The sequence below is a fragment of the Mastigoproctus giganteus genome, chromosome 6, assembly GCF_048544385.1.
Source record: "Mastigoproctus giganteus isolate SK-2022 chromosome 6, ASM4854438v1, whole genome shotgun sequence".
Classification (NCBI taxonomy): domain Eukaryota; kingdom Metazoa; phylum Arthropoda; class Arachnida; order Uropygi; family Thelyphonidae; genus Mastigoproctus; species Mastigoproctus giganteus.
Genome location: NC_143580.1, coordinates 173,849,702 through 173,866,657, shown reverse-complemented (window position 1 = coordinate 173,866,657; position 16,956 = coordinate 173,849,702). Strand labels below are relative to the sequence as shown.

Sequence of the window (16,956 nt, the reverse complement as noted above, 5' to 3'; positions counted from 1 at the left end):
ATGTGAACAAATATCTTCTTTTGTCTTCTCAACCCCTACCCCAAGCACGGTACTAAGTACTATAGGTTCTAATACCTCTCGTGTTTGTGGTTTACATAAAAAAAAAAAAGACATTATTAGATGGGGTAGAAAATGTGTTTTTTTTTCTTTTGGCTGATTCTGTATAAGCTTGCTTCCTTGCATCATTTGCTAGTAGTAATAATAATAATTATTATTATTATTATTACTACAGATATCTGCCTCCTATTTGCAAATTCCTGATCTCTAGCTTTTTGAAAGTCAAAAGTGGGCAAGACATACATATTGCAAACAACAAAAAGTATGCATGGGACAAATTATTTTTTTTAATGAAACAAGAGCTTGTTAGTCATAATCATTTTTGTATATACAGCATTTGTGGATTCTATTCATGTATTTGCATGTTGTGCAGGCTGAAAAACATGGAATAACTCTGGAGGGGGAGATCTACCCCTGAGATAGCTTTCAAGTGGCAGACAAATATCGTGCCTTCATCTGCCACAATTTGAAACTCCAAACAAGTGGCACAAGAACACATATTGTGCTACGGGAATCAAACAGATCAATGACATGGGAATCCAACCCAGAACTCTCCAAACAAGTGGTAGACTAAGATATATTTTGCTATCAACAGATTGTACAATCAAAAAAATCAAATGTACGATCAAACAGATTGATGACATTAATTTGATATTTATTTATTTGATGCTTTATCTGGGGATCTAACCCAGACCTCTTCAAACAAGTGGCAGATGAAAACATATAGTGCCAACTAATGCTGTCCCAGAGAACAACGTGCACAGGGCAATCAAAACAAGTAAAATTTAATCTTATTTTATTTTAAAAAGTTTTTTTTGTAAATAAATCGATTATGTTTGCTGGCACTGATCACCAAGAGGAAGTAATTATTTTAGTTGTGCATTTTTATTACTTGCTCATCCATTTGTTTCTATTTCCTGCTGGCGATTTTTTTAAGTTCTCTCATTTTGATGTGTATCCTATCAAAATTATGAATGAATATGAAGCATGGTAGCTGCACTATTCTTCATATTTTGTAATAATTAAGGAAATAACAATGTTATAATATTTATTTTATGCTTTATTAATTTTATGCCAAAAAAGGGATCTGATTACAATGATTTATATTTCTTCTAATATGGATCACAAAGAAAAACTACTAAAATTGACAAGCCCAATTCTACATTATACAACATAAATATGTCAGTTTTCCAGTTATCTAAGTGCTGGATAACAAAGCTCTATATGTATTTTATTAATTAATTAAAGTATATTTTTATATTTCAATCCACCATCATAGTCCAATCAATGAGTAAAAGAACTGTGTGAACCAATTTGTGGGGCTATTCATTCACTGTCGTAACATTCTCAACAGACAGATAAACACTCATTCTAACCTCTGCAAATACCTCTGTATGTAAATGCTGTCATTATTTTTCAGCAAAACATTGAATCCACTTTTAGCTCTCCATAGTATTGCACTCAGGCTACAAATTCCCTAAATCTCATAAAGGGCTGCCACTATTTTGGCCTTCTGCTGTAGACAGGATTGGTGCTATCATTCAGCAGAAATTGGTGACTACAGTAGTCTCAGACAGTTTTTAAATTCTGTACAGTGGGACCAACTGATGATGTTACCAACTGCAAATTCTAAGTGGGAAGCATTCAAGGAATTAACAGTGGACGCTACTAAACGTTTCATACGTATTAAGAAATATTGCTCAGGGTTTTGGCTAAAATGGTTGTCCAATGAACTAATGAGACTCGTGGCAGAGAAGAAAAATGCATGGGATGCATATAAATTATCAGGCGACACAGAAGCCTATGATATATCTAAGCCAGTCTGTAATCAAGTCACAAAGGGGGTTAGGCAGGTGAAGGCACATTACGAGAAATCTTTGGCAAAGGATGCTAAGAAAAACAGCAAGGATTTCTTTATTTATATAAACTCTAAAAGGAAGGAGATGAATCTGATTGGTCCACTTGATATCAATGGTTCGACTGTTGATGATCCTGCTCAGATAGCAAACAAACTGAATGAGTATTTTCAGTTTCACACGAGGAGTTATTAAGGTTTGAAAATGCCACAAGGTTATCAAATTGTAACAGGGTGCTTAATGATTTTGTAATAACTGAGAACAAAGTGGGGGAGAAATTGTTGAAGTTAAACATAAGAAAGGCACCTGGGGTGGATGGGATCTATCCAGCTATATTAAAGGAGGCGGCAAAGGAAGTAAGCAAACCCTTAGTCATAATTATGAGAGCATTCTTGAACTCAGGGGAGGTCCCCACGGATTGGAGATGCAAATGTGTCCCCAATTCACAAAGGGGGATCGAAGGGTGACACAAGTAATTACAGACCAGTTAGATTAACTTCTGTTCCGGGTAAAATAATGGAGTCACTGGTTAAAGATGCATTGCAGGATCATCTAAACAAGACTGCACCAATAATTCAGACACAGCATGGGTTTGTTAAGGGAAAGCCTTGTCTGGCAAATTTGATTGGTTATTATGATGTGGTTACAAAGGAACTGGATGCAAAAAATAATTTTGATATCATATATTTGGATTTAAGGAACGCTTTTGACACTGTTGCGCACGGAAGACTACTGTACAAATTGGAGCAGAATGGTATTAAGGGTAAGTTGCTACAATGGATAAAAGGATGGTGGAGTGGGAGAAGACAGAGGGTGGTAATCAATGGGTGCTGCTCTTCGTGGACTAATGTTATTAGTGGAATCACACAGGGTTCAATGTTGGGTCCACTGTTGTTTTGTATATTTATCAATGATATTGATGAAGGTATATCAGGCTTAGTATCGAAGTTTGCAGATGATACAAAGGTTGGCAGGTTTGTTAAAAACAGTAATGCCAGTGTGTTACTGCAACAGGATCAAGAAAATTTGGGCAAATGGGCTGAGAAGTGGCAACTGAAGTTTAACATTGAAAAATGCAAAGTACTGCGTATCGGTAAAAGTAACATACCATCTGTGTGGTACTACACTTAAGGAGGTAGAAAATGAAAAAGACCTAGGAGTAATTGTGCAGTCAGATATGAAGTTTTCTGAGCAATGCAGACAGGCTGCCAGGGCAGGTCATGGGGTGTTGTCAATGATATACAGGAATTTTGTTAGTAGGGAAAAGGAGGTGATTGTCCCTCTGTATAAGGCAATGGTCAGGCCACGCCTTGGGTACTGTATGTAGGTCTGGAGGCCTCATTTTAGGAAGGATGTAGATTTGCTCGAGCGTGTACAGAGAAGGGCAACATGATTGGTGAGGGGAATGAAAGGATCCTCTTACCAGGAGAGGCTTAAGTTCTGAAAATTGCAGCAGCTGGAGACTAGGCACCTGCGAGGTGATCTGATTGAGGTGTATAAGGCCTTGAATTGGTTGAGCATGCTGAATTCTGATGGGATTCTTCCACTCGTTCAGATTACTAACCTAAGGGGGCATAAATTGAAATTGAGGAAGGACAGATATAGAATAGATGTGTGGAAATTTGCCTTTAGCCAGCGTGTGGTTAATTGCTGGAACAAACTTCCATCTGTCATTGTGGAAGTTGATAGGTTAAACAAATTAAAAACGGAACTGGACAAATATTTAGAGGGGATTGTTTTGTAATTTTTTTTTTTTTTTTTTTTGGCTGATGCTGCATAAGCACATACGCTTGCTTTCTTGCATCACATGCCACTACTACTAATAATAATAACATGGGAAAAAAAAAAAAAAACAAGACAAGCTCATTATATACTCCTTTGTTGATAGCTTCATTACATATTGTGAAGAAAAAAAGATTTGTAAACATCTAAAAACATGTATTAACTTATCACACACTTTATATGTGAAACTTTAATAATGCAATGAGGTTAAGAAATATAATATTACAAGGGGTAAGTCCATTTGGCCATAAAAGTATAAAAGACAACAGATAAAGTTGTGATTTATATAAGTTATAAAATAAACAGTAGGAAACATATATACAGTGGATTATCTGGGCCACTGATTAATCGGGGCAGCCGTTTATTTGGGGCAAATCTTAAAAAACAGAAACCAATCGAGAAAATAGCCAGGGTTTACTTCGCTTAATTGGGACAGAATGCCATTTAATCGGGGCAAGAGACCACAGCACTGGAGATTACTCTATGATTGTGTCTGACGGTACCACGTGGTTCGGTCGAAATTCTGGAGGTCACAACCATAAAACAATTAGCAGTCACCTGTTTATTGGGCTTTTCTGTTAGTGAAATCTGTCATAAACGGACAGTAAACTCGATCTTACTGAATTTGCGATAACACCGACAGCTGGAATTCTGTGGGTTATTATGATGAAATGTGTTTACACTTTGATGAAATCTTCAATCATATAAAAAAATTTATTTTCCGATCTTCTCTTCTTTCCTATTTTTAAAGCTTTGTAACTCGTTACTCCGTTCTCACTTGTGCATATTGTGTTACTTGCAATTTGTGTGTGCCGTGTTCTTTGTTATTGATTGCTTATCTTTTTACCGTTTTAAATTTTAACCCCCCCCCACCCACATTATTAGAATTAGTAGAGGCATATGATGCAAGAACGCAAACTTATGCAGCATCAGCCAAAAAAAAAAAGAAAAAAACTTCCACTTCACCCCTCCATTCGTTCGAAATACCTGTCCGGCTGAGACTTAAATTTATTTAGGTTATCAACTTCCACAACAAAGGATGGAAGTCTGTTCCACCAACCAACTACCCACTGGCTAAAGGCAAATTTCTGCGCTTCTATCCTACATCTGTCTTTCCTCAATTTGAATTTATGCCCTCTCAGGTGATTATTCTGAGCAAGAGGAAGAATCCCATCAGCATTGAGCATGCTCAAACCATTCAAGGCTTTATACACCTCTATCAGATTACCTTGCCGGTGCCTAGTCTCCAGACACTGTAATTTGCAAAACTTAAGCCTTTCTTCGTAAGAGCAACCCTTTGTTCCATTCACTAATCTTGTTGCCCTTCTCTGTACTCGTTCCAGAAGCTCTACATCCTTCTTGAAATGAGGCCTCCAGACCTGTATACAGTACTCAAGGTGTGGCCTGACCATTGCCTTATACAACAGAATAATCACCTCCTTATCCCCGCTAGAAAAATTCCTGTATATCATTGACAAGACACCATGAGCTACTCTTGCAGCCCATCTGCACTGCTCAGAGAACTTCATATCTCTCTGCACAATTACCCCCAGGTCCTTTTCATTCTCTACCACTGTCAGTGTAGTACCACAGAGTTGATACGTTGCTCTGGGGTTGCTGTTTCCCATATGTAGTACTTTACATTTGTCAATGTTAAACTTCATTTGCCACCTCTCAGCCCATCTGCTCAACTTTTCCAGATCCTGTTGCAGCAGCATTGCGTCAGTAGTGTCCTTAACAACCCTGCCAACCTTCATATCGTCTGCAAACTTGGACATTAAGCTTGATATACCATCATCAATATTATTTATAAATACAGAAAACAATAATGGACCCAACACTGAACCCTGAGGGACTCCACTAATAACATTAGTCAATGATGAGCAGTGTCCATTGATTACCACTCTCTGTCTTCTCTCCCTCAACCACCCCTTTATCCATAGTAGCAATTTGCCTCCAATGCCACACTGCTCCAATTTGTGCAGCAGTCTTCCATGTGCAAAAAGTATCAAAAGCCTTTCTAAGATCCAAGTATATAATATCAAAGTTATTCCCTGCATTCAGTTCTTTTGTGACTGCATCATAGTATCCAATCAAATTGGTCAGGCAAGACTTCCCCTTAACAAAACCATGCTGTGTCCGAGCTAAAACTGAAGTCTTGTCTAGATGATCCTGTAGTGCTTCTTTAACCAGTGCCTCCATTAATTTTCCTGGAACAGAAGTTAAACTCACAGGTCTATAATTACTTGTGTCAGCCTTTGATCCTCCTTTGTGAATTGGGATCACATTTGCAAATCTCCAGTCTATGGGTACCTCCTCTGAGTCCAAGGAAGCTATCATAATTATGGCTAAGGGTTTGCTTACTTCCATTGTGAACTAGTTCGTATGTACATATTACAGTATGTATTAATTATTCCGATTATCACGTATATTCTTCCGATTTTCACGTATCATTTAATTTTTTAATTGATAAGGTAATAAAGGGTAAATTTGTGCTTTATATATCTTTGCTTTTATAGCCTGTGGATAATATTCCTTCTATTTTCGCTAATTAGAATCACTGTTTAATAGAATTAATATTCAATTCACAAACGTGATCACAATGACTGGCGCTTACTGCACATCGTATAGTGAACAGTACTTTACTATGTTGAGTTCGTCGTAACGTGATTTGATTGTACAGTGAACCAATTGTAAAGGGGGGATACATTGTATTTTTAACTATTTACGTGAAACTTCGGATAATTGGGGCAGCCGCTTAATCGGGCCAAAATGCATTAGTCCCGATGTGTCCCAAATAACCGGAATGGACTGTATATATTTTACTGTTTCCATCTTATTTATCAATACATCCTTGTCATCATTCTTTTCAACTCATATAAGCATTGTGGTAAAAGAAAGGACCCTGCTGTTGAAAGCAGCCTCTCACTGTCCTTTCAGCTCTTCATCACTCAAAGAAGTGTTTTCTATGAGGCTCTTTCTTCATATATCCAAATGGGAAACAATCAGATAGAACCAAGTCTGGACTATATGCAGGATGAGGCAAACTCTCCATTGTAGGTCTTCAGTTTGCATCTGAGTCATACGGACAGATGTGTAGCCTGGTATTATCATGGTGCAATGTGATTTGGTGTCCCATTAGAGCAGTGGTTTTCAACCAGGGTGCCGCAACAACATTCCAGGGATGCCACATAATTTGGGTTTAAGTTACTTAAACTTGTTATTATTTTTTAATTTATATGTTGATTTCATTATAAAAAGGTATACAATATCTTTTTAATTTTGTGGTGATCTATAATTGATGTTTACTTAGTACCTCTATATAAAGAATAAAATTATATACTGTATGTATATAATTTGTATTATGAAATGTAATTTTTATAATTATATTATTGTAATAAATATCATATAACATATATATATATATATAAAATATAGAAAATTAATAAATAACTTATGTAAAGTAAACTAAACAAGAACTAATTAATGCCATCTATACATATCTAGATAGAACATTACATCAGTCTTATTATATATTTTTGGTATAGTTTAAGTACAATTAGTAAAATAGGTAAGATATATTTCATATAGGATAAGCTGGTAGCTACTTAACCCTATAATAGCCATAACTGGTCCACGAGGCCAAACCTAGTAAAGGATGATCATTAGTCAAAGTAAAAGTAAAAATAAAACAATTAATAAACATAATAATAATATATATCAAGTCAATTATAGGTAATAATAATATATATCAAGTCAATTATAGGTAATAATAATATATATCAAGTCAATTATAGGTAATAATAATATATATCAAGTCAATTATAGGTAATAGGACACATTGAAAGGGACTTTATCGAGGGCTAACCCTTTCAATATGTCCCCATCCTTTACTAAGTTTGGCCTCGTGGACCAGTTATGGCTATTATAGGGTTAAGTAGCTACTAGCTTATCCTATATGAAATATATCTTACCTATTTTACTAATTGTACTTAAAACTATACAAAAAAAAAAATATATATATATATATATATATATATAGAGAGAGAGAGAGAGAGAGAATCGAATCTAACAGGCAGAAAATTTAGTAGGGGTGCCGCAAAATAAAATAAATTACTTAGGGGTGCCGTTATTAAAAAAAAGATTGAAAACCACTGCATTCGAATGTTGCAATTTTGTTTTATAATCCTATTAAGTGTTTCAAAATATCTTTTCCTTACTTGTAGTGTGACCTTTCTCTAAAAATATCAACCAAGATTGCATCTTCTTTGTCTCCAAACACTGTGGCCATAATTTTTTGTGATGATCTGGCAGTTCAAAGTTTTCATTCACTGGAGATGATGGATGTGTCCATTCCATAGACCTGAATTTAGAATAAGGCTCATTGTAGAAGAACCACATCTCATCAACTGTTATGTTTACATGGTAGGTACAAGGATTTTAAAAAAAAAAAAAAAAATCTCTTTTAAAGTTACTGCACTCCTGCAACAGGTTGTGGCAGATCTCCTGCCTGAAGAAGGCCCAATTTTGGTTGATTTAATACACTTCTCTTTGAACAGCCTGGTGTTTATGTCATTGCATATGTGGTTACTGTCTGTCTTTTGAATCCAATTCATTCAAAATCTTGGTGTTATCTTCAATGCACACAGATTTTGGTGTTCTGCTCCTTGGATGGTCACTCCTTTAAAATGTGCAAGCCATTTAGGAACACTGCTAATATCAATCATATCTCGGTATACTTTCCTCAATTTTTCATGAATCCAGGCAGGAGCTTTCTCCTGACTTGAAAAGGAACTCTACCACCAACCACTGGCAGAAACAGATATCAGTTTGGATGTTCATAACCTTCCAATCTACTGTAGGCAGGAAACATTTATTTTATCATGTTTATGTCTTAATATCTATACTAGCGATATATACATATATATATATACATACATAATTGTTCAGCGGGCTTAACAGCGTTGTACGGCAGGTTGATCAATAATAATTTCCCTATCGCTTACCTGAAATATCACTTCAGGAAAGCAATTAGCATAATTAATTTCAAAAATTTGTTTTCTGAACCTATCGTTTCAATATAATTTTCAATAAAATCGTTATATTTAGTGCCATGTATATATGTAAATAGGATACACTTTGCATTCTTGGTGTCTTACGGCGTAGAAAACTTGTACCCACCGGCTTGCAAATTACAGTGTATCATTTTTTTTTTTTTTTTTTTTTTAATACATATAGTTAAATTCATTTAATTTACTTAAATTCACGCTGAGATAACATGCAAATTCAGCTCAGGGTCCTACTATAGGAACGGGTTTGCGATCCCGGGCATACCCGAGCCACAACTTATATCTTGTAATGCCTTTAAGCTGTCCTACACTCTTTATTTTTATTTCTCCGAAATTATTAGGGCAATCCGAGGACGTAGGAGAAACTATTTCTTATCTATACCACTATTTTTCGCCTTTGTGGAGTTCAGGTTCTATTTTTCCTACTCCTTTAGTTTTTCTTCTTACTATCTGCATGTTTCTCTTTGCGTTAATTTAATTTAATTATTTATTTTTACCGTATCCATCACATAGGGGGCACCACATATTATTTTGACGACTATTACATTATGTCCTAGATACGGTCAAATGTAGTATGTATTATATATTTAATCTTGTTTTAATCCTTAAATTACGTTCTCTGTCGGGTCAACGATGATTAATATATGCTTACATTTTTATATTTTACTTATATTTCTTACCTTTGATTCTAATATTTCAAAAACTTTTCTTAATTAATTATCTTCATTCGATTTATTTATATTCGATTTATGTTCGGCCTATACTGGTTTATATTTGGTTTAGATTTAAATTACTTAGCATATATTGATCATCACAGAAACAGAGAACTTCTTATCGTTTTTTGCCTTCATTCTGGGTGGTTGGCCCCAGTTGAAGTCATCTAGATTGTCGGTAAAAAGCGATAATAATAATAATAATTTTTTTTTTTTTTTTTTGCGTTTTCATAAGTCCTTGATGGTATTCTTATTATTGGATTGATTTACTTTTTCTAATGATATTCTGTAGACATTGTGGGTGTATTGCATGATTGCTTGCAACTGCATTAACCCATAAATATTAGTTATTGTCTTTTAACTTTCTTGCTTTGCTTTATTTCTTGCTTTCCTTTTATCACTAATATAACTATTAATATATACATACATATATATATATATATATATATATATATATATATATATATATATATATATATATATATATATATAAGTACATGATGCTAACTCAATTACGAAAAATTGCCACACGAGGCATTATTTTTATGTCCAAACCCTCATAAATACACAGAATACTGTGGTTGGTATCTGATGTATGGTGCATTTTTAACCAATGAAGATGGTAAAGTAGATACAATCGGACCTCTCTTTCTTTAACAAACTTCCATATAGCAAATTTTTCTATTTAGCATTTTTTTGACTTCCCCTTGGTCATTACATTGAAAATGGTTTCCATATAATGAAAAAAATTTCCATAGAGCAAACTGATTTCGAGAGACCTGGGTATGCATTGTTCACACCTCTGACCTTTAGGCAATAGCTGATGCTGTAGTAAGCACAAATTAATAGCTAAAACATTCCACAATTTAGTGGTAAAAAGCCAGTAAAACCTACAGAATCACCTCTATTCTACCGAGAAGTCACACTGGTCAACTACTATCTATGTGTCCATAGTCACTGGTAAAGATTAAAGCATATTCCTGACATGGACATTGGCTATGGTCAACCTGTTTTCTACTGTAAGCACCCTATTAGAGAATTAGGAGAAAGTAATATTCCTTTATCCTGGAAATTTATTTGTTATTTCGCAGAAATGAGTCATTCACACCTTCACTAAATTTCACCTGTCTCTGCTTACATGATAAGTACAAGTGGTTCCTAAATCAGTTTTGTTTTAGCTGCTGTGGAAGTAACCTTACAATATCTAAGAGGAAATTCTTGGGGTGCTAAAAAAAGAATTCACTTTAAAATTTGGTATCCATGCCAGTGGTGTGTCAACTACAGTGTTTCAATTCTCAAACTGTTTGAGGAAATGGGACCCAGTCAGAAGTGTACAAAATTATGCCTCTATGAAGAGGTAGATGAAGTCGTTTTTAAGAGGGTGAAGTTGATTCGAGACCAAAACATGCCGATATCAGGGCTATTAATAAAAGAAAAGGTTATGGAGTATCCCTCTATCTTTTCTGGGACATAAAACATTCGAAGCCAGTTTTGGTTGGCTGAACAAATTTAAAAAATGCCATGGCTTAGCCAAAAAAGTTATTTCTATTGAAAGTGGAGTTGTAATCAAAGAAGACTGTACCCGTTGGAAATAAACACTTTGGAAAAAAATTATAGATAGACTACGAGCCCAAATACATATTCAACATTGATGGAACAGGTCTATTTCTTAAATGCTTGCTGAATAAGACACACTTTTAAAGGTGATAAATGTTTAGGTGGCAAAAATAGTGAGGAGAGAATTACAGTCTTGGTTAGTGCAAATATAAGCTGGTAATGAAAAATTGAAGCTTTTGGTAATAGGCAAAAGTAAACAACCCCGATGTTTCAAAGGAGTAAAGTCGTTAGAGTTGGACTACAACAAAAAAGCTTGGATGAAAAGTGAACTTTTTTAACAGCGGATTTTAAATTCAACAGAAAGATGACAAAAGAAAACAGAAAAATCATGTTGACTGTCAACAGTTTCCCCGCCCCCACCTTCAATCGGTAATTTCGAAACTTACAAGTCTGAAGCCTGTTTTCTTCCCTCAGAATACCTCATCTAAACTGTTGCCAATGGACCAAGGCATTATCAAGAATTTGAAAATGCACTACCAAAGGCTCATACTGAAATAAAATTATACTGAGCATAGAAACCAACCAACCTATAGATTTGTGGATATGCATATTAGAGTTGGCAAAAGTGCGGAGTCAAGATGTGACAGAAATAACAATTAAGAATTGTTTAGCAAAACCTGCTTTTGCTAAAATGCCAATTGACAGCAACAAGAGGAATGAACTACTACAAGACAACGAGCAATCTTGGGAAGAACTACAAGCGAGAGGTTTGATCAGTGGAGAAATTGTTCTTGATGAATTTTTAGGGGCATATTCCTGATTTCTTTGAGATCGTCAAAACCCTCTCTACACATGCCAAACAAAATCCTCCACTGCTCTTCTAGTGATGAAATGTCCTTTAGGTCTTTTACATCAGACAACTAGCAGGTATTCCAAGTCAATAGTTTGATTTTATCTAGGAATTACTTTATAACAAATAATTGAATAACCATGAATGTTAAATAGGTATACAATTCACATCTGGTGAGTATGGGCTTGGCACACCCAGGGTCCTGAGCTGGATATCATCATTCTTCTCTTTCTTGGTGATTCCCTTCTGATTCTTGTTCTCTCTCTCTCTCTCTCTCTCTCTCTCTGGGTAATTCAGAAATTTTTTTTTTTTTTTTTAGCTGGTGCAGCATAAGCCTTAGGCTTCCTTGCACCATATGCTAATAATAATAATGATGTTAAGTTCACCATGACAAGTTAAGATTTAAAACAAATTGATCATAGCTGATGACAAAAGATGAATATTTATTGGATATATAACTTATTTATATATCCAATTTTGATATATAAACCTTTTCTGCACAACCATGATTCTCAAATCACCCAAAAACTTATAAAAGAACTATTTTAATCATGATTCAATCTCTCCTTTCATTAGTAGTTTATTGCTTATAGGTGCAATGCTTGCTTTCCTGACTTAGTTAAAAATCTGGCATTCCATGTCAGATGCCTTTTAGATGATGATATGCTAGCAATTCGGCTCAGTTAAAATGCTACTAAATGAATGACTTCTACTGATAATGAATATGAATGATACTATATGACTGTCAATTTTCACAAGCCTGCCACTAGGTCAGAATGGTAATAACAAAATGGCCAAGAATTGCTGTCATAAACCACACCATAATGTGAGCCATATTCCCTATATCAAGGAAACAGAAATTAAACTTTAAAAATGCAATTTACCTGGCACAGATGAAGAATGTGGCGGAAAATGATAAAGGTGAGAAGGATAATCATAACTTGTTTCAGCTCTTCTAGTAATCATCATATCCTGCATTATGTCTTTTCTATCTACTGCATATCATGTAGAAAGTCACTAAAAAAAAAAAAAAAAACCTGAGTATATCCCTAATAATAATTAAACAATACATTATTCCCAATATTTTAAATGACTAAGTTTATAAATCTTGAATTAATAAATGGACCCTCTAAATTTAGCACTGTATTAAATTTATCCTTATCTTATAAAAGTTGAGCATTTTAAAGCGAGCTACTTTAAAATGGAGCAGAATGGTATTAAGGGTAAGTTGCTACAATGGATAAAAGGATGGTTGAGTGGGAGAAGACAGAGGGTGGTAATCAATGGGCACTGTTCTTCGTGGCCTAATGTTATTAGTGGAGTCCCACAGGGTTCGGTGTTGGGTCCACTGTTCTTTTGTATATTTCTCAATGATATTGATGAAGGTATATCAGACTAAAGGTCGAAGTTTGCATATGATACAAAGGTTGGCAGGGCTGTTAATGACAGTAATGGCAGTGTGCTACTGCAACAGGATCTAGAAAATTTGGGAAGATGGGCAAAGTACTGCATATGGGTAGAAGTAACCCCAGAGAAACATACCAACTGTGTGGTACTACACTTAGAGTGATAGAAAATGAAAAAGACTTGGCAGTAATTGTGCAGTCAGATATGAAGTTTCTGAACAATGCAGACAGGCTGCAAGAGCAGGTCGTGGGGTTTTGTCAATGATATACAGGAATTTGCTAGCAGGGAAAAGCAGGTGATTGTCCCTCTATATAAGGCAATGGTCAGGCCACGCCTTGAGTACTGCGTACAGGTCTGGAGGCCTCATTTTAGGACGGATGTAGATTTGCTTGAGCGTGTACGGAGAAGGGCAACAGGATTGGTGAGGGGAGTGAAGGGATCCTCTTTCCAAGAGAGGCTTAAGTTCTGCAAATTGCAGTGGCTGGAGACTAGGCACCTACGAAGTGATTGTTTGAGGTGCATAAGGCCTTGAATGGGTTTAGCATGCTGAATTCTGATGGGATTCTTCCACTTATTCAGATTACGAACCTAAGGGGGCATAAATTCAAATTGAGGAAAGACAGCTGTAGAATAGATGTGAGGAAATTTTCCTTTAGCCAGCGGGTGGTTATTTGAAGGAAGAAACTTCCATCTCGTTGTGGAAGTTGATAAGTTAAATAAATTTAAGGAGGAACTGGACAAACATTTATAGGGAATGGTAGTGTGAAAATTTTTTTTTTTTTTGGCTGACGCTACATAAGCTCATATGCTTACTTTCTTGCATCACATGCCACGATTACTATTACTTTGAGACCATGCCTTATAAATAAGTGAAGAGATCAATCCTACATTACATTATCCTCTGGCATTTTCTGCTATGAAGGGAATTTGTCTCATACTAATGTACTACTATATTTATATTTGGTTGGACAAATAAAGATTCTCTCTCTTTCTTTCTATTAGACACATTACTGCAAATTATGGATCTCCCCTTCCACATAAGTGGCTCCATTGTAACAAAATGGCAACAACAAAACTAATAATACTGGACAATTGTACTTAATATCTAATATCTAGGGAGTCACCATTGACCCATATGACAGCTTCCCTTTTTCTGAACATATTTTCTACTAATTTCCAATAGGTTGGTTGGAGTTTGCTGCTATTCCTCCTCATGCAAAGCATCTGCCAAAAAAACTAATTTTGGCTGCAGACTAATCTGGCTCTCCAATTCATCTCACAAATGTTCAGTGGGATTGAGGTCTTGACTCGAAGCTAATTAGTCCCACATTTCAACATCACTATCCACAAAATAGTCCTAAACATGGAGCATTATTGTGCTGATACTGACAGGGCCTGTTTCCACAGCACTTGTAGGTAGCGAATTATTGTACAAAACATCTAATCAGTTCATGAACTTCATAGTTTCAGGCATTATTCCCAACAGACTAACTCCAAAGCAGCAAAAACAGCCAAATATCACTGGAAGAGCTCAATCCAACTTTGTGGTTGAGCTGATACACTCCAACAGAAAGCAGCTTCCAGGCAATCTCTACCCTTTTAAGGAAGGATTTAGAGCTGCTAGAATAGGTACAGAAAAGGATAATGACATTTAACTCATTGTCCTCTCTTCGGGGGGGGGGGGGGGAAGTGGCACTCTTACCAACAAAGGCTTCAGTTCTGCAAACTGCAATGCCTGTAGACTAGGCACCTGTGAGGTGAGCTGACTGAGTGCTTTGAATGGGTTGAGCAGCAATCTTTTAATATTTAATATTTTTAATAATATTTAGCGATCTTTTAATATTTTTCTATATTAATGAGTGTGCACAAGTCACCCTCGTTTTCTGAATGACCTACAACAAAAATTTGTGTGTAATGGTTTTGATTCGAAAGTTTGCCACAGCATACAAATAGGTTGTTATAATAAATTTTGAGAACAACAGGGGCTCAACTAAAATAATGCGAACTGATATTATAAAAAGGGTCACTGTTGCACACAGACCGCACTTCCTTCACTCCCCAAGTTAGAGGAAATATTGAATTCACTTTGTACTGTTAATCGCATAAATGTAGAGTCCACTTTCCTAACCTCATTAGTTGTATTAACTCAAAAATTAAGAATTTTGAGTTGTGAATTTTCTATTGCAGCCAGTGAGCAACATATATTGTTTGGAAATATTTGCAGAAAGCTACATTATAACCTTACACAGAATCAGCAATGATAATTCTTTTATGGGTAACTTGCAATCCAGTAATTACATCCTCGATCTGGCCACAGAGTATCTTATTTCTCTGTGGATCTGGCCACAGAGTATCTTACTTCTCTGTGGATCCGGCTGTACTTTTAGTTGATTGAATCAATTAGAACTGAGGTTAAGATGCCAAATTGTTTCATGTTCATAAATTGCACTACCCTAATACTAATCTCACTGAGCGAAGCCTTTCAGAGTGAATAGCAACTAGCAAATCACTACATGAGTAGCTATACACTCGTCCCAATCAAAGCTGCATATAGGTTATAACTTCTAGTTCCAATCACAGGGTAGTAAGATCCAATATTCTGCTATCTCTGAGAGTAGCGTTTAGATACAGTGGTTTCTAGTGTCCACAGAGTATACTCCAACTCAGTGTTCAAGTCGTTAATTTTTTTTTTTTTTTTTTTTTTGTTAGTTGTTGACGCATCAGCTTCTGTGGCCATAATGCACCTCACAAATTTTTTGCATTTTACTCTGATCCAAGCCTAAGGCGGGATTCGAACCCGGGTTGCCAGGCAGGCACTTTACCCACTGGCCAGCCAGGACGGCTCATATCTTACTACCTGACGTAGTAAGATAGGCTTACGGCTCATATCTTACTACCTGACGTAGTAAGATATGAGCCGTAAGATATGAACCAGTAAGATATGTTACTAACCTGTGTAAACACTGTTTACAGAGATTCGTAAATTTCCTGTTTGCGGAAATCTCACGAATCGGTAATTTTACATTTTTCGAGGTAAACCACCAGATTATTTCTGAGAATGTAAACTTAAAAGATCTTCGCCTGACACTAACTCAGCAGAGCATGCTCGTGCCTGCTTCGAGTATCTTGTGTTTTTTGTTTTTTTTTTTGTTTTTTTTGAAAGAATATTGCTACATACCTCATGCACCAATTTGACGTAAAGTAAATCATCACTCCAGATCTTGGGTACAAGTACATACACAGAGTAGCATATCTTACTACTCTGTGAGTCCATATTTTGACTAACGGTCAGAAACAATGCAGTGATCGATAACTGCCACTCACTGCTTTCCACGCCCACAAGTAACACGCCGAAGTCACGTGATATCGTAATACAGTACATCAAAGTCTAAACGACTATGTGTATTTTAGTGCTATTGCATGATTTATACACAGCTAAATATAGATTAGCAAATTTGCAATAGCGGCATCGTTTAAGTTACATCTCATATTGTGACATGTAACTTAAATGACGAATTGCCATAACATTTCACTACTTCGAATAAGTAACGCTTCACCCTAAGGAACACACAACTGTTTTCCCATCATTAGAAGAAAAACCCCTAGAAGAAACTTGAATACAAGTGATGTTGGGGAAGCACAGTCCGGTAATTGATGTAATGACT

General features: G+C 35.8%; 1 protein-coding gene across 4 annotated transcripts in view; it reads right to left on the bottom strand.

Annotated features, from left to right (window-relative positions):
- The window catches only part of Bili (FERM domain-containing protein 8 Bili), a 304,472-nt gene extending 287,726 nt beyond the window's left edge, over window positions 1-16,746 (bottom strand). For 2 of the 4 annotated variants that reach the window (XM_090375500.1, XM_090375501.1), the window contains exons 1-2: window positions 16,470-16,745; window positions 12,769-12,901 (exon numbers count right to left, since the gene is read on the bottom strand). In XM_090375500.1, coding sequence (XP_090231626.1) covers window positions 12,769-12,862 — 94 coding nt within the window. In that variant the 5' untranslated portion in view covers window positions 12,863-12,901; window positions 16,470-16,745. Of the gene's footprint in view, window positions 1-12,768; window positions 12,902-16,469 lie in introns of all 4 variants that reach the window. The other 2 variants (XM_090375504.1, XM_090375503.1) reach the window with 2 other exon arrangements.
- Between the last annotated feature and the right edge of the window lie 210 nt (window positions 16,747-16,956).